We start from the raw sequence: 26,852 nt of genomic DNA, 5'->3' as shown, positions 1-26,852 counted from the left end.
GCACAGAGGTGCCCTGAGTCTGGGCCGTAGCTCGTGCTCCTGGTCTGGCTGTGCCCTCCAAGACTGAGTGGCCTTCTGTGCCTCTAGGGGAGACATGGGGAAGCCAGGCGTAGGTGACCTACCAGCACCAATGCTCTTCCTATTTGAAGAGAAATTTTGGTTCCAGATCAGAAAGTTTAGCAACCCTGACAGGATTAAAATAACTTCTGACAGCATGGTAATAGTAACAGTTTATCTTATGTTCACATAGCACTTTTAAGACTTCAAAAAAAAAAAGTGTCCATTTGCATTTTGCTTTTGGTTTTCAGTGGCACTCTGGGGTGTGCTAAACAGCTTCCATATGCATAATTTTCAGATGAAGGACTGAAGCTCAGGCAGTTTAAGGGAGTTCTCTGCAAAAAAACACAGCTAGCAAATGATACACCTGGAACTAGAACCAGGGCCTCTGGTACGCACCTTGTGTATTTAAGGGGTAGGCAGTATCGTGGGCTTCCTGGATGCCTGGGCCAATCCTAAGAGAGGAGTGCACACACAGAATTTAGGGTCCACACAGGCAACTGCCTGAGCATGGTTTCTGCACACCATGATTTCCTGCCGCTCCTCTGTTACCAGGGGAGCATTCATCCCTTGAAACCTATCCCTGGTATTAGAGCTCTTCACCTTCGTCCTGCCACTTGAATGTATCCCTTCCCAGTGTTGGTTCCATCGCAATACGCAGCATCTGCCATGAAACTAAACAACTGTTTAAAAACTGTTTGGCAGCAGTGGAATTACAAATGGTATATCCAGTTTGGGTAATTTTTAAAAAATTAATTAATTATTTACTTATTATTATTATTATTATTGGAGACAAAGTCTCACTCTGTCACCCAGGTTGGAAGGCAGTGGTGCGATTGTGACTCACTGAAGCCTCAAAATCCTGGGCTCAAGTGGTCCTCTTACCTCAGCCTCCCCAATAGCTGGGGCTGCAGGCACATGTCGCCATGCCCGGCTAGATAATTTACAAAAACACTTTCTAATGTTCTTCAACTGATGAACCATCAACTTAAAACTGCAATGTCAACCTCATTTATCCATTGTTTTTGGTTTCACCATCCTGACCGTCAAGAGGCTCCTCCTCCATCTCTGACCCTTGGAGTCACAGTCCCTTCTTGCTACCTCGTATCATTTCATGCACCAGTATAAAAAAAGCTAGTGTGTTTGTTTGTTTGTTTGTTTTTTCCAGCTTTGAGTACTTTTCTGTCTGGAGCCTAATGCCTATCTTTGGCTAGAGATTGAAAATTGCTTTTCATCTCTCCTCCTCTTCATCTTTGGAAATTTCATGATCTCTTTGATTTGTGTGGTGGTACTTACTAACTTCCTCTAAGTGAAGAGCATTTGCTTATTCAGAGAGAATCATAGACAGTCCCCTGGAGGAGGTGAGAAGAGTAGAAACAAATGACCATCACAATCTCAGGGCAGGTTGGAAAGTGGATTTTATTGTGTAATTGCTTATATAATGGTTATGATTATGGGTTCAGCAGTCATATTGCCTAAGTTTGATTCTGGACTAGGTACTTATTAGCTGGGAGCATTGGTTAAATTATATAATCTCTCTGTAGCTCTGTTTTCTCCCCTAAAAATAGTAGTAATAGTCTCTACCTCAGGGTTTTTATGAGGACGTAAAGAGCTCTTACTTGTAAGGTTCTTGGAATAGTGCTTCACCAAGCACTCAGTGTGTGTGTGTGTGTGTGTGTGTGCGTGCATGTGCATATGCATGAGCATGTGAGTGTTGTATGTGAACTAGAGATGTCTTTGTTCTGGATCTCACCACCCAGAACCAAGTACAGTTTTAAACTAACTCTCTCATCTCATTGAGAACAACCTCCACTCCCACCCTCTCTGTGTTCTGTGTTCCTCTGAATCTCTTAATCTCTTTTGCAGCCATGGCCATAGGACTTGTCAAACAGGATAAGAAGACTTCCATACATAATCTCTGACTGTCCTGGCCTCATCATGGCACATTCTAGACAGAGAAGAAACCCACATTCACCTAACATATCCTACATTAGGTATGTTGCTAATAAAGCCCTACATTGTCCTGGTTAAGTAGAGAAGGCTTGGGAGCCAGATTGTTTGGATTTGAGTCTAACGTTTTCCATCTGCTTAAAGTTTGCATCTATAAAATGGGACAATAATGGGAAATGGATTGACTATAGTGATAAACTGAGGTTATCTCTATAAAGTACCTATCAATGTGCAGTGGATGGCACAGAGTAATTTATAATAATGCTAAATATTAACGTTATTATTAAAACCCTTTTTTCCATTGAATTGTCTCTGTGTGGGGCTTTCCATTCATCCCCAGCAGTGAAAAGTTGTGTGGTGGTACTTACTAACTTCCTCTAAGTGAAGAGCATTTGCTTATTCAGAGAGAATCATAGACAGTCCCCTGGAGGAGGTGAGAAGAGTAGAAAGAAATGACCATCACAATCTCAGGGCAGGTTGGAAAGTGGATTTTGTTGTGTAATTGCTTCATATTGCCAGCTGAATGTTTATGGATTCACTCTCTCTGACAACAAAAATTGTCAGACACTTTGTAGGATTTTATAAAAATCAATTTCCTTCCAAGCTGAAGTAGGCTTTTAGGTACATTTACTACTTAGAGAGGAAGTACAATTGAGGGGAAACATCCAAATAAAGATGAAAATGGACAGAAGTATCCGTGGGTTCTGGAGTCTCTGCCTGTGGCTGTATTTTAAAAAACTTTATAGGTATGACTCTGTCTGGTAATAACTGCTATTCCACTACTATGGAGCATACCTGACTAAGTCATGGGTGGGGTGTCTGTTTTAAACTTCTGGACTCATAGCAGTGTACAAACTAAATCTTTCCCCAACATTCTCAACTCAATAAGCAGTTAAATTAAAAAATGTTAAGTATAACAAATGCATCAAAAACTAAATACTTCCCAGGCAGGAAAAAGGAATGCTTTGCAGAGTTGCTTGGTTCATTCAGTTTCAGATATAAAGAGTAGTGAACTTAGGTGGTATTGGTACCAATATTCCAGGAGATGACTGAGGCTGGAGATTCAAATGTCACACCAGTTGGGAATGACTTTCCTTGCACAATGCTCTCCTCAGGGCGCCCTTGACCTCTGCGTTCCTCAGGCTGTAAATCAGGGGATTCAGTGTTGGGTTGAAAAAACTGTAAAATAGAAAAAGTACCTTCTGCAGCTCCTCAGGGTGGCGGGACTTGGGGGCCATGTACATGATGATGGCGCTGCCAAAGAAGAGTCCCACCACACAGAGGTGGGAGGAGCAGGTGGAGAAGGCCTTTCTGCGGCCCTCCCCAGACTGGATCCTCAGGATGGCCATCAGGATGTGTGAGTAGGAGACCAGCACCAGGCAGAGTGGCCCCACCAGGAAGAACACACAGGCTGCAAAGATGATCACCTGATTGAGCCAGGTGTCAGCACAGGCCAGCCTGAGGACAGACAGGATTTCACAGAAGAAGTGGTTGATTTCATAAGGCCCACAGAAGGGCAGTCTTAGGATGAGAACCACATGGACCAGAGCCAGGAGGGAGCCACATGTCCAAGAAGTGATGGCCAGGGTGATGCAGACTCTCCAGGTCACGATGATGGAATATCGGAGAGGGTGGCAGATGGCCACATAACGATCGTAGGACATCACCACCAACAGGAGACATTCGCTATGTCCACAAGTCAAACAGAGAAAGGTCTGCATCATGCAGCCAGCAAAGGAGATGGGCTTGGCTGGATGCAGGAGGTTCACCAGCATCTGGGGCACCATGTTGCAAGCATAAGCGATGTCGACGACAGCCAGGTGTGAGAGGAAGAAGTACATGGGGGTGTGGAGTCTGGAGTCCAGTGAGATGAGCCCCAGGATGGCCCCGTTCCCCAGCAGGGTGAAGACATGGAACAGGGACAAGAGGCCAAAGAGGAGCATCTGAATCCTTGGGCCCAGGAGAAATCCCAGTAGGAGGAACTCTGTGACAATTGTCTGATTTTCCCCCATTTCCCTGTGAAAAAGAAAAAGATCGCTTAGGACCAGATTGTCAAAAACACCTAGAGATTATTTTATGAATGTAGTCATTTTTAAAAGATAAATTTTTAACGTGAGTGATTTAGCTACACGTTAAGTTAATTACCGATTGTAAATATCCAGCGTTATAGAAGGCATTGTGTCACAAATGATAGGATACATAGAGCCATTGACACATCATGGGAAGAAAGAGTGTCGTACCAAAAGTGGAAGTAAAATGACCATCTAATAAGGATTGTCTTGAAGCTGCACATATAAAAATTACTAAGAGAATTCCTGAAGTGTAGAAATAATCAGTAATGGAAGAACTCCAAATATGGAAATTAGGGTGGTCCTAGAAAAAAAGATGATGTAATCCCAATTTCTCAGTAGAAATATCAACTGTTTTGCTTTCAACATCTGAAATCCACCTTTGTACTCTGGAGCAGTTTGTATAATAACAGAAGAAGCAGAAAGATAAAAAGCAACTTTAATGACATTGTGATTGTTTGGGTTCCTGAGAAGGAACTAATGGATGTGCTACAAATGTGTTCTAATTGCAATCTTTATTTTACAATGAGTCATAAATAGGAACCGATAATTGGCGATTTGGCAGTTAATCTACTGATTGTTGCACAGTTACTGATTTACCGAAAACTGGTTTTGAATAACAACTCATACAATTTGTAGATATTAGATTTTTCAGGGCTAGTTTGTACAAACATATCATTTAAAACATTCACAATGCCTGAATGTTATGTTTGCCACTGGGTTATATATCATTTCTTTTTTGGTCTCTCCTTTCAGTTTTGCCAACCCTTTGGTACATTTAATCCATTTGAGTTTAAGTAAGATGTTCTTTTTACCATGTAGAATAAAAGAAACTATGGAGAAAAAATTAAAATGAAGTGTCTTTCAAAAACACCAGAAATGACCATTCATAAAAAATTAGCTGTGTTTCAGCAACATAAGAATTGCTAAATACTTTACAGGTGTCTAATTAAAACTACTTTTTTGCAAAGAGCTAATGGCATACTATGGCACACCATGGCATACTATGCAGCCATAAAAAGGAATGAGCTTTTGTCCTTTGATGGACATAGATGGACCTGGAGACCATTATCCTTAGCAAACTAATGCAGGAACAGAAAACCAAATACCTAATGTTCTCACATATAAGCAGGAGCTAAATGATGAGAACACATGGACACATAGAGGGGAACAACACACACTGGGGCCTATCAGAGGGCAAAGGGTGGCAGGAGGAAGAAGACCAGGAAAAATAACTAATGGGTACTAGGCTTAATATCTGGGTGATGAGATAATTTGTACAACAAGCCCCCCAAGACACAAATTTACCTATGTAACAAACTGCATTTGTACCCCTGAACTTAAAAGTTAAAGAAAGTTTAAAAAATCATCTAATTGGAACACTGCAGAACGTCCCCACTGGATTCTTTTCCAGTGGTAACAAATGATTGTATACTTATAAGCATTATCAATAAATCATTGATTATTATCAGCAAGACACAAATAAATTCTAGTGAATATTGTAACTTCATAGCACATGACCAAGGCTTATATATTTTTTTCAGGATTCTATAAAAAAAAAATACTCCGCTAGGACAACCTTCTACATTTAATTGGAAAATATGCAAAGCATATGAAAGTATTTGGTTGTGAAATGCATTTGAATTTATACCTCATAAAAATCTTTATTTGTGTATTTATTTATAAATAAATGTCACCTGCCCTGGAATGCAGTGGTCTGATTACGGCTCACTGGGGTTTTGACATCTCAGGCTCAAGCAATCCTCCCACCTCAGCCTCCCAAGTAGCTGGGATTACAGGTGCATGCCACCATACCTAGCTAATTTTTTTTAATAAATATTTTTTTAGAGACAATGTATTATTATGTATTATTATGTTGCCCAGGCTGGTCTCAAACTCTTGGGTTCAAGTGCTACTCCCATCTTGGCCTCCCAATCATGCTGGGATTGTAGGCATGAACCATGTACCCAGTCTACATCTTATAAAAATCTTAATTTCTTTATTAAGTCTTTCATTATTTCCTTTTGTAACTTCCCAAATGATTATACAAAGAAAAAAGTCCACTATGTACAAGTATGAATTTCTTTGAAAGCTGGATGGAGAGTCAAGAAGAAAGGAGAGCTTAGTGAAGACCCTCAGCTTCTTTAAGGATAGTTGCCACGTGGGTTGAAACCCTGATTTCTTTTACAGGGACTGGGTTGTTAACACACTCCTTGTGAACAAGGACAAGGTGCTCTCACTTTTGTAATCTGACAGTAAATACTTATTGTGTGAACAAATTAATCAATAAATACAAATGAATAAATGAATGAATGCATAAATAGCTTTTTTAACCATCCTTGGACTGAATCTGGAATGTCTGCTATAATCTGAATACCTGAAAGACACTTATTTTCTTTTCCTCCCCCATAGTTTCTTTCATTCTGCATGATACAAAGAACATCTTACTTAAACTCAAATGGATTAAATTTACCAAAGGGTTGGCAAAAGTGAAAGGAGAGGCTAAAAAAAATAAACAAATATAACCCAGTTGCAAACATAACATTCAGGCATTGTGTATACTTTCAGGGGTGTCCAATCTTTTGGCTTCCCTGGGCCACGTTGAAAGAAGAATTGTCTTGAGTCACACATAAAGTACACTGACACTAATGATGGCTGGCGAACTTAAATTATATATTGTTTTAAGAAAATTTATGAATTTGTGTTGGGCCACATTCAAAGCTGCCTATGGGCCACAGGTTGGAGAAGCTTGCTTTAAATGATATATGTACAAGTTAGCCATTTAAAAACTTGGCAAATTATTTGACGACTAATAAATTAACCAATGTCTCCATGGTTTCTAAATGTAAGACTGAAATCATTTCTTTACACATGACCAAACCTGTCTACTTCAAAAGGTAAAACTTAAGATCTGATGAGCTGACAAACTCCTTTCTAATGAGTCACACAACATTCTTAAAATGAAAACTACTTTTAAATCTTCAGGTCAAGTAAAGTATCAGATGGTTTATTTTCAAGAATCAGAAATATTTGAGGCCAGGTGCGGTGGCTTATGCCTGTAATCCCAGCACTTTGGGAGGCTGAGGCAGGAGGATTGCTTGAAGCCAGTAGTTTAATACCAGCCTGGGCAACATAGTGAAACCCTGTCTCTAAAAACAAAAAAAAGTAAAACAGAAACAAAAAAAGTAGCTGGGTATTGTGGCACAAGCCTGTAGTTCTAGCTGCTTGGGAGACTGAGGCAGGAGGTTGCTTGAGCCCAGGAGTTTGAGGTTGCAGTGAGCTATGATAGAGCCATTGCTCTTCAGTCTGGGCAATAGAGTGAGACCCTGTCTCAAAAAAAAAGAAAAAGAAAAAAAGAATATTTGTTACAACTAATACACTCATAACCCTCCTTTGTCTTTTTTTTTTTTTTTTTTTTTTTGCGACAGGGTCTCGTCCTGTCACTTAGGCTGGAGTGCAGTGGCGCAATCATGGTTCATTGCAACCTCAACCTCCCCAGGTTCAGGTGATCCTCCCACCTAGCCTCCCCAGTAGCTGGGATTACAGGTGTGCTTTACCATGTCTGGCTACCTTTTTTAAAAAAACATTATTTTTAGAGATAGGGTCTCACTGTGTTGTCCAGGCTGGTCTCAAACCACTGGCCTCAAGCAATCCTCCTGCCTTAGCCTCCCAAAGTGCTGGGATTACAGACATGAGCCACTGCACCTGGCCTCAAATATTCTTATTACTTGGAAGTAAACCATCTAATACTTTATTTGACCTGAGGATTTAAAAATAGCTTTCATTTAAAGAATATCATGTGACTCATTAGGAGTTTGTCGGCTCATCAGATCTTAAGTTTTACTTTTTGAAGTAGACAGGTTTGGTCATGTGCAAAGAAATGATTTCAGTCTTACATATTTACATAGAAATCATGGTGATGTTGGACAATTTGTTAGTCATAAAATAATTTGCCAAATGTTTAAATGGCTAACTTGTACATATATATCATTTAAAACATACAATGCCTGAATGTTATGTTTGCAACTGGGTTATATTTAATTTTATTTTTAGTATATTCTTTCACTTTTTTGACAAATGAGATTTTCTTTGTATCACATAGAATGAAAGAAACGATGGGGTGGGGGGAGGGGTGGAGAAATAGAAGTGTCTTTCAAGTATACCGATTATAGTAGGCAAGATTTAAGCAAGCCAGAAATTCCAGATTCAGTCCAAGGATGGTAACAAACAAGCAACAAAAAAACCCAAAAAAAGATATTTAGGCATTCATTCATTCATTTGATTTATTGATCTAGTAAGTGACTAAAAAGGTGAAATACATTTGACTCTATATTGTGTCTGGAATATGGTAGGTGTTCAATAATTATTTATTGACTGACTAGATATCAATTTGATTAAATATGAGAAAGCAAAACATTAATGAGCTCTCCACATTCTCCTGTGAATCAGGTTCTCAGGCAGAGTAAACACTGAAAGAAACAAAAAAATAGCAATTAAAGAGCCATGGGCTTAGATGCACATTTATTAGTTATATGACCTTGAGTGTGTATCTTAGCCTCTCCAAGCTTATTTCCTTTTTTTCAAAAAAGGGGAAAAGTGATAGTAACTATTTTATGAGGTGGTTGTGAAGATTAATTGAGATGATATGAGTTATACATTGAACACATTCCTGGTGTGCAGTGAACACTCAATAGCTGAGATCAATTATCATCAGTCTTTAACAATTTCTTGAGTAGCCTGAAGATTGTATGAACCTGACAAGCATTGCCTCTTCAAGGTTCACAATAGTCCCTTAAAACCATGATCCTCTAAAGCTTTCATAGTCTTGATTATAGCAGTGGAAATCAACATGTTAATTTTGTGAGTGATGTATTCTTTTTTTATTTAAATCTGGCATCAATGTTTATAGCTTTGTTGCTTTCATGCAGTTACTTCTCCATCATATAAAACAAAATTAGCTTAATTCTCTATATACTTACATTATTTGTGATAATATGTTCAAAGAAGTTAGCATGAACTTTCCCTCAAACTATCCCCATTACAGAAAAATAATCAGCACATATTTAGAGAGGAGTGAATTTCCTTACCAATGTTTGTAGTGGATGTGAGAGTTAACCAAGAGTAGGAGCTAGACAACATGTCTAGGAGGAATTCATGGTAAAGTAAAGAAAGGCAGCCTGGTTAGCTCCCACATTTGGACTCAAGGATCTCAGAAGAGTGAAGCACCTGAAGGTTTCTGGGAGTTTCTGTGGGAGCTGCAGAATCTTTGCTTCTGTTTCTGATTGAAAATGTATGAGAATCCTCAGAGAAGGAGGTGTTATTCTCTGATGGGCTCAGCCTGGTTGACAGCTGAGGGATCACTGGAGGAGCTGGGGCAATGAAACCTCCTGCATGCTCACCTCCTTGGGGAAGGAGAGATAAGACAATTGTCTTCTTCTATTTCTATTCTTAACCCCAGCAGGATGCACAATTAAGAAACACAGACAGCCACAGAGCACACCTCTGAGACAACATCTCTCATTACAGTCCCGGAATGCTTGGATTTCATGAATCCTAGCACTGCCCTTGTTCCCCAATCTCCAGATGGTTCAAGTGAACCTGTCAGGAAGCAGGAACAGTGTGACAATGAATAAACTCCTGGCGGGAACCTCTGGAGTGCAGCCTCTCCCTGATGTAATCTGGGTTCCTTGTGTTGCAGCAGAACTGGGAAGAAAGGAGCCTGAAAAGTTAGCTGATTCCAAGTGACCCTCTGAGGTGTGGAGATGCTTTGGGGAGCTGGTGAGGGAGACACGGAGCAGATTGGGGAGTCCACGGAAGGGCCAAGGTGTCCCAGTGGGGCTTATTAGAACCTGCTTGAAGGGAGGGTCTCCTAAGACACAAACCACCGCTGTAGATCATGTATTAGAATTATTTTCTAATCTTTATTCTGAAGGGGGAAGAGTGCTGGATTCAGAGCCCACTTCAGGTGAAGACAGGACCCTCTCCAAGGTGGCTTCCCTAGAAGCTACTACCTCTCCCTGGAGGGTGGAGATATTTGCTGGTCAAAGGTATTCTCATGTTTATTTCTATTTCTTTCTTCTACTGGACATAGGAGGATTATGAATTTTACATTAAGCAATTATGCAATTTACAAACTAATGACTTTATTACAATGTGGTCTTTGACCTGCTGGGGTTATGGAATAAACCCAAGGAAAATCTTGCACAGGTAATCACGGTGTGAGAACATGCTCACCTGTGTTCCAGCTGTATATGTCCACAGTGAATTGCTTTGGGGACACACAAAAATGCTCCTGATCATATGAAAAGTCTAGTGCCTAGCAGGCCATCCGTAAGCATTAGTCTTTTCTTCTTTAGTTTTGTTTCCACACCCTGGTGAAGTGCAACTGATATGAATGACAGCAAGCCTATGAAAACAATAATTTTAGAGCTTTTTGCTATATTCCTCATCATGTGAACATCAGTTAGAAAAAGTCATTTTAAGGTAGAAAACAGAAAATGTGAGCTAAAACAAGTTAAATATAAGGTTTTTATGATGCCAAACCAACTAATTTAGGAAACGCATCACCTCAAATTACATGTTTTATCACATATCAAGTTGAAGCAGCTTTAGCTTCTAAAAATGGTCAGAGTAAACATATACAAAACAAAAGTATACGGATGAAAATAACACAGACAGAACAGTCGCATCTTAGTAGAAATGGATATGCTTACAGATGTTTGCATGATATGCCGGTATGCAGAAATCAGGAAACTGCCTTTTGGGAGCAAGTAGTCAACTGAAAGTTCTGTGAATAATAGCTTGAGAGAATCCATTTCTATATAACCAAAACCTTAGGAACATTGGTTATGAACACACATTTGAGGGTATAAAAATTAAAAAGATAGAAAATAATTAGTAAGTAAGTATAACATTTGGGAATGTCACACAAACAAAAACTTGGCAAAACCCTTTAGGAACATGAATATTAATCACTATAACTCAAAATTGTCCATATTCTGTTAAAATTAAACTGAAATAACTTATCTTGAAGAGAGTAAAAATGACACAAAAGTGAATGAAAGAACTCAGCACACGAATGGAAACATTTACATGATCTGCCAGCATTGGGCATTTGATTTCACTGGACATTTATAACTTCTATGCTTAAAGTACTTGTAGAATTTGACCACAGAGTTCATTTGAGACTAATACAGACAAAAGCTAACATAAGATGGGTGAATTTAGCCACCTTACAGAGTAAATTATCATAAGAGATATTTTATAAAAGAGCAGCTAATAATGTTGGGAGAAACAGACAAGACATAGGTAAATATGTCTTCAGGATGGCATGACAGAAATGGAATGAGGAGAGAGTGAAAATGCTAATGTTCTCTATTATATGTCATGAATAATTGTGAGTTAAAAGGGCAGAAGTTCATTTGAAATCCTTAGAAACAGGGAACAAAAGAGAAATAATTGTAAGGACTTACTTTTAGGGTTTATTTGTTTCAGCTGCTAGTGTTACCTTAACTAAGACAAATTCCTTAAAAGATGTGGGGTCTTCTTCCGTTGCACTATTGTCTCTGGACTTAACTGCCAGTATGGGACTGCACTTCCCAACCCTTTTACATTTAGGTGGGGTTATGTTCTTATCAAAGGTATACAAGCAGAAGAGACCTGTGCAGCTTCCCGGGCTGCAGTGGGAGGAGGGCATGCGTGGAGGAGGAGGGTATGCCGCCTCCATGTTTGGCCTTCCCATCACTGGCTGGAAGTGAAGACCCACAAGGCCCTAGGATGGTGGGACCATGCGAGAGAAGGTGCCTGGGTCCCTGCATCACTCTGTGGAAGGCTGTCTCTCATACCTGCCTAGCACTTTACATGAGCAAGATGTAAACTTTTCTTTTGTTAAATCACTGTGATTTGGGAGTTTACATGTTGCTGTTTATCCTACCTAATACATATTTAACATTATTATGGCAATGAGAGGAGTGAGGAAGGGCCGGTAACTCTAAAGCTAAAGTATTAGGAGCTCTCGAGATCAATTCATATTATAAAAAACATCCACATATGGCATGAAATGTTGACTTTTTGCTTATGTCATGCAGTTATCTTAGAGTCTGAGGAATCATGGTTTATTTTGTGTGCTATTTGGTTTCTCATGCAAATTATTTTAATTAATAATATAAGTTAACTTACTTAAACATAGCCTAATATTGAATAGTAATATAAGTGACACAAAATGATATTTTTGAGGAAACACTTTGATACAATTTAGCACAATCCAGCAAAATTCTAAACTGCTTTTAATAATTGCTTAATTTTGGCTTTTTCTAAAATATATGAGAAATGTGCACTGTTTTGAGCACTTAAGGGGCCAGAAGATTTTTGAGAAAAGGCTTTTTAAAAATTCTAACATTAATATATGTTTCCTGTAATATTATTGAAAAAACATAGAAGTGTTTATTTCTCATAGCTCATTCCTCTTCCTAAAGCAACTTCTGTTGACTGCTTAATGTGCATCACTCCAGATCATGAAATTAAATACAGATATATGTAAATACACGTGCATACATGTGTACTCACATGCACATATACAGGTGTATGAATTTATGTATAGCTGGGAGACTTCCCTGCACAAATGAGAAAGTGTGATAAAAATGTTACTTGCTTTCTTCATTTAGCTATATTTGATGAGCTATTTTCATTGCAGCTCATTTTAGATAATACTTATTCTACTTAATAGCTGTGTAACATATTTTTCATAATTTAGTAATTTCAAAATTAATTAACACTTGATCTTTTGAATTTTTGAAATCAGTTTAATACCAAATCCATGTACACATTTCTTTGTGCAGTTACATATGTAAGTATTTTGGTAGAATGGATTCTTAGAATTGGTATGCGTGTTTTAAATGTTGGGTAAATAATTTCAGTTTTTTAAATCCAAAATGTGTGCCAATTTATACCTCCACCAACAATGTGTTTAGTGTCATCAACATCACATGTAACACCTTTTTCCCCTCACAATCTATTGGGTAAAAAAATGATATCTCATTTTAAAGTAGATTTCCTGATTGAGGTAGATGACACTGTCATATTTATTGGTATGTTGTGTTTATTCTGTTGTCTGTATCTACATATTTTTGTCCATTTTTCTCATGGATTTCTGTATTACCCTTTGGCTTTTTCATATATGTTAAAATATATTAGCTGCATTACTATCCTCTTTCTTAGGATGAAATTTCAGGCCAGTCAAAAATTCAGGCTCATTTTACTCAAGCTTTAGTTAATCATGGGTAGAAAAGACTCCATAGGTCCAGGCTGGAGGAGACTGGTATAACTTAGTGTAACAGTTACAGACATAGTCTCTGGCCTTTGGAACCACTAGAGAAAAGTCCTCCTGTGCTACCTACTAGCTGTGTGAGGTGTACTTAACATCTCTGTGCCTTGATTTTTTTCATGTAAAAATTGCATATAGTAGTAATACTTCCCTCTGGCAATTGTTATGAAGATTAGATTAGATTAGACATGAATGCATATGTGTAAAACACTGTTTGATATGAAACAAGTACTCAATAAATGCCAGGAATTTATCTTATTATATCATTTGTGCAATGCCACCACAAATGTACAGATCTTGGAAACTTTGTAAGTAAAAGTTATTCTTAATCTTTTTCAAATAGGGTAATGAAACTGTTTTTACTTCCTTAGAGAGGACAGTTAATGTGAAACTTCTTTTGCCTTATTCTCCAAGTCTTATGCCATTCACAGTTCTTACAGCATAAATATATTGAAATCATTAATTAATTTTGTGGTTACTCTTGAATTCCTACTATTTGTGAGGCTCAGGAGTTTGTTATATTCAATTATTCTCAAAAATTCCATTGAACTTTGTCTCCTATGTAAAAGAAAAACAACATACATTCTAGGAAGTTAATAAAAAGGCATAGCATTTGAGAACTAAAAGAAACATAATAATCGTCTAGTCCAACATTTCATTTTATATGTGGGGAAACCAATGTGCAGAGGAATTAAGTGGCTTCTCTGAGGTCATGCAGTGAGTAAGTTGTAAATTGGGAGAGAAACCCATAATTTTGTGAAGTATATATCTGGTCTTTGTCCCCATTTCCTGGCATACAGTTTCTAAAACTCTAGGAATCCCCAGAGTGATAAGAGTATCTTTTGTATGTCTTGTGGTTTGAATGTGTTTCCCAAAGTTCATGAGCTGGAAACTTAATCCCAAGTGTAACAGTGTTGAAAGGTGGGACCTCTAAGAGGTGATTAGGTCATGAAAGCTCTGACTTAATGAATGGGTTAATGGTGTTGTCTCAGGAGTGGATTTGTTGTGTGGAGATTGGGTTAGTTACAAAAGCAAGTTTGTCCCTCTCTCCTCCTCTCACCTTTCACCATGCAGCAATGAGGCCCTCTGCAGATACTGACACCTTGATATTGGACTTCCCAGATTCCATAACTCTGAGAAATAAATTTCGATTTTAAATAAATTACCCAGTCTGTGACATTCTGTTATAGCAATACAAAATGGACTTAGATGGTATGCTAATGAGATGACTGCTGGCAAGGAGCTCTGAAATAACTTTAGGATAGGGGCTGGTTACCACAAAAACAAAGGCATGTTTAGTGGGTTGGGACTTTCAGCCTATACCCCAACCTCTAGGGAGGGGAGAGGGCCTGAAGTTTGAGTTGACCACTAATGGCCAATGATGTAATCAATCATGCCTCTGTAAAGAAGGCTTTACAGAAAACCAAACGAGTTTGCAGACTTTCTGGATTGCTGAACACATGGTGGTTCCTGGAGGGTGGTGTGTCCAGAGAGGACACAGAAACCCCATGCCCCCTCTCCCATACCTCACCAGATGCATCTCTCTCATCTGGATGTTCATCTCTATCCTTTTTAATATCCTCTGTAGTAAATGATCAAACATAAGTAAAGTGTTTCCCTGAGTTCTGTGAGCCACCTTAGCAAATTAATTGAACCTAAGGAAGCGGGGGCCTGAGAATCTCATCGTATAGCCAGTTGATCAGAAGCACAGGTCACAACCTGAGGCTTGCAATTGCCATCTGAAGTGTTGGGTGGGGGAACAGGCTTGTGGGATCTGACACTGTCTTCCAGTAGATAGTGTCAGAATTGAACTGATTTTTAGGGCATACAGTCAGTGTCCACTGCAGATTGCTAGGTGTGTGGGGAAAGACCTCAAAATATCTGTTGTTAGAAGTAAATTGTTGAGTGACTGTGAGTAATAAGCAAAAGAGTAGGAAAAACACCTTTGGTTTTTTTCAATATTTTGGAGAATCCAGATGTCCTGGCTCTGAGCCAGTCATCTGAGGACCAAACCAGGCTGTGCCTAGTAGTGAACCTCTTCTCTTGACCCAACAGGATTACAAAACTTAAAAACAAAGAAATAAACAGAGACAGGTAAAAAAGGAAACAAAAACCAAAACAGCAAATCAAATGGAAGCAGGGCTCTTAATCAAAGTTCATCAAGAAGGCAAGAAAAATAGATACGGTCCGGGAAAACATCAGAACTCTGAGACAGCATTCCAAGTCTTGTTTTTCTCCTACTTTTTTCTTTTTTCTTTTCTTTCTTTCTTTCTTTTTTTTTTTTTTTTTTTTTTTTCCCCTGTTGAGACAGGGTCTTACTCTGTCACCTAGGGTGGAGTGCAGTGGCGCAACCATGGCTCACTGCAAACTCAACCTCCTAGGCTCAAGCAATTTTCCCATCTCAGCTTTTGAAAAGCAGCTGGAACCACAGGCGTGTGCCACCTCACCTGGCTAATTTTTTTTATGTTTGAAGTTTTTTGTAGAGACAGAGTTTCACTATGTTGCCCAGGCTGGTCTCAAACTCCTGGGCTCAAGCAGTCCTCCTGCCTCAGCCTCCCGAAGTGCTGGACTACAGATGTAAGCCATTGTGCCTGACCTTCACTTTTTCTTAGGAACCATAGATTTAACAATGAGTCGCTATATGATTAATATTCAAAGTGTGGTCTGTGGATCCGCAGCATCAGCAAGGTATGAGAGATGATAAGAAATGCAAATCTCTGCCTATTTCATTTGGACCTGTTGAATCAGAACCTGTACTTTTGCAAGAACCCTGAATGATTAACATATACATTGACATGTGAGAAACACCGGTCTACATTATCTAGCAAAGAGTAAAGAATAATCCTACAGGTCAGTGATGGCAGTGCTCACTCTACATACCAAGGACACCATGGGGGCCAATTTAAGGTGGCGCATGAACTGACTTCCACTCCCAGAGTGTCATCCGTATCATTTTCAGTAATTACAGCATCTAATACTCTACTCTTTTGCAAGAGAGAGGAGGGGAACACTCTATCCATGGCTACTGTGTCAGCACAATCACGTTGTGTCATACTATAACCATAGGGTTTGGCAATTTGGGACACTCTTTTTGAAAGACCTATAACCTTTGTTCTATATAATAGGAACAAATATATATCATCCTAGTTTTATATTAGCCTCAAAATATCCTCTCTGAATGTGTTTACAGTTTCTCTGTGACCACTGACAGATGAGATGTAGTTTATTAATATTCATCTTAGAAGAAACTTTTGCAAAAGCTGAATATATCTGGAGCTAAAAGTGATTACATTGACTGCCACTGTATTTAATTACATATTTTATGGAGATCCTTTTTTAAAAATATAGAAGTGTGAACTACATGATTACTCATTTATTTATTTAGTCAACATTTATTGAGTAACTACTATGAAACTGGCCTGGTCTAGCCACTGAAGATACAAATATCAATAGGCCCTTTCCGAAAGAATGATTCTCAGTTAATGTAGAGTAGATTGACTGGACTACAGTTCTGTTTCTATCACTTGATATTTCTGTGACATTGAGTAAATTAATTAATTCTCTAAACCTGAATTTCCCCTCTATAAATGAGAATATTATTAGTACTGAATTCACAGTGTTGATGTGAGGATTATATAAAAAATATGTAACATACTGTCTCATACACAACTGCTAAATAGTTTTTAAGCTACAATTACTTTCTACCATTCTGTGTTCTTCAAATAAAATTAATTTTATTTCTATTTTATTTCATTTTATTCTTTTCCGAAATAGAATCTTGCTCTGTTGCCCAGGCTGGAGTGCAGTGGTGTGATCTCAGCTCACTGCAACCTCCGCCTCCCGGGGTTCAAGCAATTCTTCTGCCTCAGGCTCCTGAGTAGCTGGGATTACAGGTACATGCTACCATGCCTGGCTAATTTTTGTATTCCTAGTAGAGATGGGGTTTCTCCATGTTGGTCAGGCTGGTCTCGAACACTTGACCTCATGATCCGCCTGCCTCGGCCTTCCAAAGTGCTGGGATTACAGGTGTGAGCCACCGCACCCTGCCCAAGGATTTTTAAAATATAGAAATCAGAAGACAGTTTAACACTGACGATTGTATCTAAGTACTTAGCAGATAGTTAAAGGTGCATGAATTGGTGCAACCAGTGCTTAGTGAGTGTCTACTATGGCTAGGCAAAATGCTCGTGTTACTGATAAATGAATGAACAGGTTCCATTTCCTACTGTTGCAGAACTCCCCATCTTAGGTGTGAAATTTGATACCTACCTGAGCAATGTTGTCAGGTAAACTTTCAGGTAAATACCACCCAAAAGATTATAACCATTTGAATATCAATAATGAAACTGAATTCCTTTGTCTTGGGGCTGTTTTTAGATAAAATGCTATAAAACATCCATTTTAATTCTCATCAATTGCTAAGGCACTGTTGTAACACTGCAGTGTCCATCTTCTCTTTCAGTGTTGTCTGTTTCACTCTCCAGCTCAACCCCAGAGTCCTCCTGCCATGCATCCCTGACCCTTGGAGTCACAGTTCTTTCTTGTGACCACTCTCCCACTTTTCTCACATCTCTGTTTAGAGTCAGGCTGCTTCCTTTAGAAGATGTATACCCCTTTCTATCCAAAGCTGAATATCCATAGTTTGGTCTTAATTATGTGTTTTGTTTCACCATCACGAGTTCTCTGATCTTTATCCTCAGATATGCTCTATAGAGTCCATGCTGTATAGTGGTTATGGCTGTAGGGTCAGGGATCAGATTGTCTTAGTTCAATCCTGGACTGGGTACTTGTTAGCTGTGAGGTACCGGGTAAGTTGCTTAATCTGTCTGTGCCTCAGTTTCTTTATATGTAAGGTAGGGTATTGATTATCTTCTGACTCAAAGTGTTATTTTGAGGATTAATTGAGGTAATACATGTAAAATTCTTAGAGCAGTGACTGGCACAAAGTAAATAAGCTCTCAGTGTGTGTGTGTGTGTGTGTGTGTGAGAGAGAGAGAGAGAGAGAGAGAGAGAGAGAGAGAGAGAGAGAGAGAAACTGACTATGGGTGTCTTGGTTCTGGGTCTTAGCTGAACTAAATAGTCAGCCTCAGTGAGAACAACCTTTAATCTCATCTTCTTCATGTTCTGCATTTGTCTAGAAGTCCAATGCTTTCATGTGACTCAGCACATAGGAGTCACCATCCAGGACAAGCAGCCTCTCCTGCATGATCTGTGGTCTTCCATGCCTGAGAGAGAACAGATCAGCTCCCTGTGGCATACATCAGATTGTACAGAAACCTTCCTTCTTTTAACACTTCTGCCTTGGGATACATTTACCTTATCCTTTATTTGATAACATAGATATTAAAATTCTACATTGATGTGTTATGTACAGAGGCTGGGAGCCAGACTGTCTAGGGAAAAGTCTGACACTTGCTGCTTTCTGGTTTGTGCCTATATAAAATAGTGACAATAGGACCTTCTTCCTGGATTTGTTATGACTAAATGAAATGACCCATGTAAGTGCTCTTAATATGTAGTATATGCCATTGAGTGGTGAGTCAAAATGTTAGCTATTATTACAAAAACTCATTTTGTTTTTACATTTAGTAAGTTCTGCCTTGGTATCTTCAGCCACAGGGAATAATGAAGAGTTGGGTGGAGTACTCGTTAACCCCTAAGTGAAAGGCATCCACTTACTTTTCTGAAAAATTTTACAGCTCTCATATAGTAAAATTGAGAAAGACCCTGGAAGCAAGTGGCATCCTAATCTTAGGGAAGGTTAGAAAGTAGAATTTACAGGTAACACTTTGGGAAGCCACCTAAAATGCATGGGGACCCATCTCTAACCATTAGATTTGTAGCGAAGATTTGTTAAAGAAAATTAAAATGGAAACCAGACGTGGAGAATCACTTAGATGATTCAGGCTGGGTTAGATCACTTGTGGAATCATTTCCTGGAGCAGGGAAAGCCAGTTAGGCCTCATAAGTGACCTAACCCAGATTGATTTGCAAACACAAGTGAAAATTAACTTGAACTATTTCTCATAAATACTTGTATTAAAGCAAAATGAAATTAAGATTAACCAATCAGAAGCTGCCAACTAAATTATATAACTAGAGACTTTCCAGCAGTATAGGCCAATGAAGGCAATTGTATAAAGGTAACCAATCGAATATTTGCTTTAGTTCCGAGGTTGCCCTGTGAAAGCCCTCCCCTTGTATTCCCTTGGTGGAGCCCACGGACCACTTACAGTTTGGAGCTGTCTGATTCATGAATTGCTATTTGCTCAAGTAAACTCTTTAAAATTTTATTGTACCTCAGTTTACCTTTTAACAGGATAATAGATTGGATCAGCAAAAATAACTTTACCACCATGGTTGAAGAGCTAGCTAGATACCTACACTGTCTGGTGAAATTTCCTTTTTCAGGGGTAAGACATTCTAATGAGGGAAATGATCCACAACTGGACTAACCAAGGTGGAAGAGCTGATGAAAAGACACTGGAGAATCATGCTTAGAGATAGATGTGCATATGTACAATACGCAGCTCAACACTCAGTATTTTCTGAAGAAGCCATAAACAACCTAAATAGTTTTCTTGTTTACTCATTTTCAGCCTTTTCAACAGGAATGCCCAGTTTTGCCTCTTTGCCAGCTATTAGCTACTGAGTTTACCCTGAACTTTGTAAACACTGTTCACTGTTCCCACACGATCTGTAGGGTTCTTTTGCTTCTCTTCTCTCTTTTTATTTATTTATTTATTTATTTATTTATTTATTTATTTATTAATTATTATACTTTAAGTTCTAGGGTACATGTGCATAACGTGCAGGTTTGTTACATATGTATACTTGTGCCATGTTGCTGTGCTGTACCCATCAACTCGTCAGCACCTGTCAACTCGTCATTTACATCAGGTATAACTCCCAATGCAATCCCTCCCCCCGCCCCCCTCCCCATGATAGGCCCCGGTGTGTGATGTTCCCCTTCCCGAGTCCAAGTATACACCATGGAACACTATGCAGCTATAAAAAAGGATGAGTTTGTGTCCTTTGTAGGGACATGGATGCAGCTGGAAACCATCATTCTTAGCAAACTATCACAAGAACAGAAAACCAAACACCGCATGTTCTCACTCATAGGTGGGAACTGAACAATGAGATCACTTGGACTCTCTTCTCTCTTTTACCCTATATATCTTCTTTTTCTTTTCCTTTTTTGTTTTCTTTTTTGAGACAGTGTCTCCCCATGTTCCCCAGGCTGGAGTGCAGTGGCGCAATCTTGGCTCACTGCAACCTCTGCCTCCCAGGTTCAAGCAATTCTCATTCTTCAGCCACCAGAATAGTTGGGATTATAGGCGTGCACCACCGTGCCCAGCTAATTTTTGTATTTTTAGTAGAGATCCAGTTTTGCCACATAGGCCAGGCTGGTCTCGAACTCCTGGCCTCAAGTGATCTAACCACCTCAGCCTCCCAAAGTGCTGGGGTTATAGACATGAGCTACCGTGCCTGACTTATCTCTTCTTTTACATTTGTTGCTTCACTCGGCCTACTAGTTAACTCCTGTATGTGAGTTAATAATTTTTACACAAAATTTCTCAGTGCATGCAACACAACTAAGTACCTCTGAGTTGTTATTTAACAGGGAAAGTGCAATTGTGTGAGAATGGACAAGTGTGCTGCTGGGTTTTGGGAATCACTTCTTTGGCTGAACCTTTTTATTTTCTTTTAAATCTTATGACAGATGCTATTAGTAAGTTTATATAGTTCGGTATATTAGTCCACTTTCGCACCGCCATAAAGAACTACCCGAGACTGGATAATTTATAAAGAAAAGAGGTGTAATTGACTCACAGTTCCACATGGCTGGAGAGGCCTCAGGAAACTTACAATCATGGTGGAAGCCGAAGGGGAAGCAAGGCACGTCTTACCATGGCAGAGCAGGAGAGAGAGAGAGAGAGCAAAGAGGGGAGTGCTGCACTTTTAAACCATCAGATTTTGTGAGAACTCATTCACTATCAGGACAACAGCAAGGGGGAAATCCCTCCCCATGATCCAATCACGTCTCACCAGGCCCCTCCCCTGACATGTGGGGATTACAGGGATTACAGTTGGACATGAGATTTGGGTGGAGACACAGAGCCAAACTGTATCATTTGGTTAAAGAAGTAAGTGGCCTGCATTTAACTTTTGGGACTGGGAAAATGAATTAAAATAATTTTTTAGTTTACAGATATTAAAGTAATTGTGAAATAAAAGAAAAAATCATCTGATAAAACCACATCTCACAGAAACCCAATGAATGCAACACATCTAAAATTTTATCTGCAAAAAAAGAGAAAAGGCTTGCCCTTGTGTCAGTAAAGCACAGATGAAAAGAAAGTAATAAACTTTTCTGGATCGATGCAATAATTGGGCATCAAGAGTGCAGGTGACAACAGAGGCTGGCAGTTCAAATGTCACACCCTGTTAGGAATGACTTTCCTTGCACAGTGCTCTTCTCAGGGCACTCTTGACCTCTATGTTCCTCAGGCTGTAAATCAGGGGGTTCAGCATTGGGTTGAAAAAACTGTAAAATAGAAAAAGGACCTTCTGCAGTTCCTCAGGATGGCAGGACTTGGGGGCCATGTACATGATGATGGCACTGCCAAAGAACAGTCCCACCACACAGAGGTGGGAAGAGCAGGTGGAGAAGGCCTTTCTGCGGCCCTCCCCAGACTGGATCCTTAGGATGGCCACCAGAATGCACGAGTAGGAGACCAGCACCAGGCAGAGTGGCCCCACCAGGATGAACACACAGGCTGCAAAGATGACCACTTGGTTGAGCCAGGTGTCAGCACAGGCCAGCCTGAAGACAGACAGGATTTCACAAAAGAAGTGGTTGATTTCATGAGGCCCACAGAAGGGCAGTCTTAGGATGAGAACAACATGGACCAGAGCCAGGAGGGAGCCACATGTCCAAGAAGTGATGGCCAGGGTGATGCAGACTCTCCAGGTCATGATGACGGAATATTGGAGAGGGTGGCAAATGGCCACATAATGATCGTAGGACATCACCACCAGCAGGAGACATTCGCTATGTCCAAAACTCAAAAAGAGAAAGGTCTGCGTCATGCAGCCAGCAAAAGAGATGGGCTTGGCTGGATGCAGGAGGTTCACCAGCATCTGAGGCACCGTGTTGCAGGCATAGGTGATGTCGACGACAGCCAGGTATGAGAGGAAGAAGTACATGGGGGTGTGGAGTCTGGAGTCCAATGAGATGAGCCCCAGGATAGTCCCATTCCCCAGTAGGGTGAAGACATAAAACAGGGAGAAGAGCCCAAAGAGGAGCATCTGAATCCTTGGGTCCAGGAGAAATCCCAGCAGGAGGAACTCTGTGACCATTGTCTGATTTGTCACCATTTCACTAGTAAAAAAAACAACCAAACACACACACAAACAAACAAAAAAACAAGCAGCTATGTGACACACTTTTTAAAAAGTCTATTTTATTTATTGTTTTATAAATTTTTAGTTTGTGGAAAATTGTTAGTAAATGTCTTCAATAACTCATTCAGTTATACATAAGTAAAGTTTTACTTGAAAACTTTCTGTTAATTCAGTCCTTCATATTTGTAACAATCGCTATACCTGAAATCCCAAATGCAAGAAATTATTTTTCGAATAGAAAAGGGTAGCTAACTTCAGCAACAAGAATTGCAATATACTATATAAGTAACCAACAGAAAGAAATTATTGACAAATCAGTAATTCAGTTTGACACTTGACAAATGGCAGCATCAACGAATTCACAGTAAGATGCTTAGCCTGTGAATTGGTGCTGTGCTGAATTGATGAATTTGTCTTCTTGACCTTGAATCTTGGATCGCAGTTTCCTTAGCGAACTTCAACATGGTTTTTGGTGCAAACATTTGTCAGTGCCATTGCAATAACAAAATAACTCGAGGCTCATCTACTTTACTGAGATTAAAGTGAGGAAAGGCACTGTTTTTGGCCAGTGCCTAGTTTAATTGTTGTCAATACCAGTTGGGATATTAAGCAGTGTTTCCCAAGGATGTAAGAGACAGACCTGCACTCTGAGAAATAAATTTGTGAAACTCACATGTAACTAATGAGAATAACAATCTAGAGGTGAGAAACATTACACTTGCAGGAAACATGTGAGTGGAGAGTTTGAGGAACTTCCAGAAGGCCACTGCCGGTGCTTTGATGAAATCTCTGGGAGGCAGAGCAGAAGAATGTGACTCATTCAGTGAGCCCAAGTGTAGTCAGTTGTATGGTGTGCCTGTCTGGAGAAAGACTGTAGGAAAAAGAAGGCAGGTAACCAATACGGAGTGTAGTCATCAGGCCAGAGGGGCAGCATTTGGCAATGCATCCTTAATGACATTCAGGGTAAGGAAAAAGGGGAACCAGCTGCCCCAGGATCCTAGTCACTTGGTGATACTATGTCTACAGTCTGGATAGATGGTTTGGGTAAATAGCCCTAGCTAGTAAGATCTCTAATTAGCCCCTCTTGCTCTGATTTCATATTCATCAATTAACTGTTAGGTAATAATTTATCTTCTTGAGCAGTTATTTCTACAAAGAAGAAATGTGTTGAGTAGTAAAGTTCTTGGCTCCTTTTGCAGTCACATTTTGAAGTTTAAATAAACGAATATTTAGGTATTCTGGCTTATGCATTTTCCTCTTTGGATTTTGGGTAGTGTGATGCAGTTCCTGAACAAAATTCCTAAAGCTGAATCTAAAATGTGAGGACCAGACTCTGGGTCAAGGAAACCTCATTGAAGCAAGAATTGCGGAAAGAGACAGATCCTTTCTAACAGCAACAGATGAGATATCTGTTTTCTTATAAGCATTATTGATAGGTGATCAAGTTACCTTGACACAAAAATAATCTAAATAATATATTAAACATTCCTCACATGTGACCAGAACTTACTAAATTTTAGGTTGATAGTAAAAATTTCTCAGTAGGCGCCATCACATGCACCTGTAGTTCCAGCTACTTGGGAGGCTGAAGCAGGAGGATAGCTTGAGCCCAGGAGTTCCAGGACAGCCTGGATAACATAGCAAGCCCTCGTCTCATAAAATAACATAAAATAAAAAATTCACATGTTTATCAAACTTTCTAAATTTATTTTTTAAACTCATAAGGCATAGAAAAATATTTGACTGTGAAAGATGTATACAAACCTACCCACTTATAAAATAATAATTTCCTTTCTCAATTTTTCATTTCCCTCAAAAGAAAGACATAAAGGAAAAAAGAAACACTGTAAAAACCATGATTTTTTGAAGCCAACTGAAAGACAGGTGTAAAAGAAGGAAAATAAGGTACCTGATAGTCTGCATATTCTTTCAGAACAGCAATCCTGTTTGATTCAGTCTTGATTTCTTTTAAAGAAATGGAGGGGGCATGTTCATTTTTATATCCCTTTAATTGTGTATATTAATACACATTTGTCAAATGACATATACATAAATATAAGCAAATGAATTAATAACTAAGTATTGATGTCCTTATATTAGATCTGGTTTCTTTTATAGTATAGTCTCATATAATTATGCCAAGTTTAGCCCCTTCCTCCCAAAAGAAAGAAAATGCTACAGTTCACAAGAATTTCATCCCTAATGATCTGAATTAAAATGAAATTTTAAAAATGTGTCAAGAACAACGGGAGGATTTATAAAGTGTTTAAACACTTGAATTTTGAATCACTTCTCTTTTATCTTTTTTTAAATTTTATTTGATACCTATGTGACATACTTAATGTTAATTAAAGACCATCAAGAGGAAACCAAACAGAGTAGATTTCTAGGGGGTTGGAAGGAATGGACTGGGTGATTTTGCTCTACCTTGACACACCTTCTAATTCCAAATGTAGCTTTCAGGCATAGAGATGTACATTATATATGTACAATTTCAGAATTTAAAAAATGACAGATTATCTGGTTAATACATGGTAAGGAAACTAGAATTTTAAAGTAAATATCTAAGAAGGCATTTGCTTCTTTATATATAAGCAAAACAACATAACTTTATGGAACCCGCATTTTAAAAAGCAAATCTCAAAATTTAATGATCTGTCAGGTTCTTTTCTAACATTTTGGGCATGGGTAAAGCAGAATCGCTAAAGTGATTACCTATAGTTAATCTGTAGCTCATCTGAGCTGCAGGGCTATTTACTTGTAAGTAACAAGCGAGAAATGAAAACTGACTTATCTTATTGCTTACATAGTTATGAGCCGAGACTTCGCAAAGTTGTCTTATGGAGTCATAGTTGATAATCTAAGTAAGTTTTCTGGATATAAGAACTATCGTGGGCCATGAAGAACTGAGTGTCAGTTTCATGTAACTACTGTCTATTCAATAATCTGGTAAAGGCTGATAACAATTGATCCTACTCTTGAGTGTTTCCTGTGAACTGGGCACTGGAGGAGCACAGTGTAGCAAGTTGATGGTTCTGAGCTTGTGAAGATTTCATTGTGAAGATGTGCCTTGGGAGGAAAAGCAGAAATAAATAAAAAAGTATACATTAAACAAAAATCCTATAAAAAGAAAACTTAAGGTATTATTAATTATTACATCATTTTCCTACTTTGTTACACCACCCTTCTCACCTCAGTTCTTTTTCTGTACTCTTTCCATGTGTACCACAAAAACTTCTCCAGTCAATGGAAAATCTAATATTTATACATATTTATTTAGTACATTCCAGGTGCCTTATGCCCTCTTTAGTGCCATGCTCAATTTAAGATAAGACACTGATTTAGCATCATTTGGATTTATATTCAGTGCACTAAATATATTCTCATAGATTAGCATGTATTGTGACTGTACTGACAATAATTAAATGCATAAAACAGCTGACATGTATTAATTTTCCTGAGATGTAACATCCCTCCATAATATACTGTGCTATACTTTCCTTTGGCTGGGAAAATTATTTCATACATTTTAGCGAAATCTAGGAAACAGCAATTTCTGACTTCTTTTGTGAGTGTCATCTTTCCCAAATAAATCTCTATCACATAGATATTTCTCCACCAAAGAAACATATATAGCCAAGTCCTAAACACTTTTACATAATTTGCAGATCAAATGTGCATCTGTTTTTTCCCTGGAACCATTAATATATAGTATGAATGATGAGCATATATGTTTAGCCGTAAAAGAAATAATTTACTTCCCTTCTCAATACTTAATAAAAAGCATCAGTAACAGAGTGAGAGTTAACCAAAGCTTAGGAGCTACAACATGTCTAAGAGGAATTCATGGTAAAGTAAAGAAAGGCAATCTGATTAGCTCCCACATTTGGACTCAAGGATCTCAGAAGGGTGAAGCACCTGAAGGTTTCTGGGAGTTTCAGTGGGAGCTGCAGAATCTTTGCTTCTGTTTCTGATTGAAAATGTATGAGAATCCTCAGCAAAGGAGGTGTTATTCTCTGATGGGCTCAGTCTGGTTGGCAGTT

At 38.9% G+C, this 26,852-nt stretch overlaps 2 protein-coding genes and 1 pseudogene across 2 annotated transcripts; 1 reads left to right on the top strand and 2 right to left on the bottom strand.

Annotated features, from left to right (window-relative positions):
- Nucleotides 1-26,852, top strand: part of LOC103227160 (olfactory receptor 2A14-like) — a 150,155-nt pseudogene that overhangs the window by 32,395 nt on the left and 90,908 nt on the right.
- Nucleotides 3,057-4,186, bottom strand: OR2A1 (olfactory receptor family 2 subfamily A member 1). Its single transcript, XM_007983323.3, has one exon. It carries the CDS (start codon nt 4,017-4,019, stop codon nt 3,078-3,080), a length of 942 nt encoding a protein of 313 aa, XP_007981514.1. The 5' UTR covers nt 4,020-4,186; the 3' UTR covers nt 3,057-3,077.
- Nucleotides 21,655-22,782, bottom strand: LOC119621620 (olfactory receptor 2A1/2A42-like). The gene has a single exon (XM_073009460.1). The coding sequence runs from the start codon at nt 22,780-22,782 to the stop codon at nt 21,850-21,852; it is 933 nt and encodes a 310-aa protein (XP_072865561.1). The 3' UTR covers nt 21,655-21,849.

Source organism: Chlorocebus sabaeus, chromosome 21, assembly GCF_047675955.1.
Source record: "Chlorocebus sabaeus isolate Y175 chromosome 21, mChlSab1.0.hap1, whole genome shotgun sequence".
Lineage (NCBI taxonomy): Eukaryota > Metazoa > Chordata > Mammalia > Primates > Cercopithecidae > Chlorocebus > Chlorocebus sabaeus.
Note: the sequence above shows the minus strand (reverse complement) of the source record. Positions and strands in the feature narration are given on the sequence as shown.

Excerpts from the sequence above, each read along its gene's own strand:
- OR2A1 (XM_007983323.3), bottom strand. The coding sequence starts at position 4,019 with ATGGGGGAAAATCAGACAATTGTCACAGAGTTCCTCCTACTGGGATTT.
- LOC119621620 (XM_073009460.1), bottom strand. The coding sequence starts at position 22,782 with ATGGTGACAAATCAGACAATGGTCACAGAGTTCCTCCTGCTGGGATTT.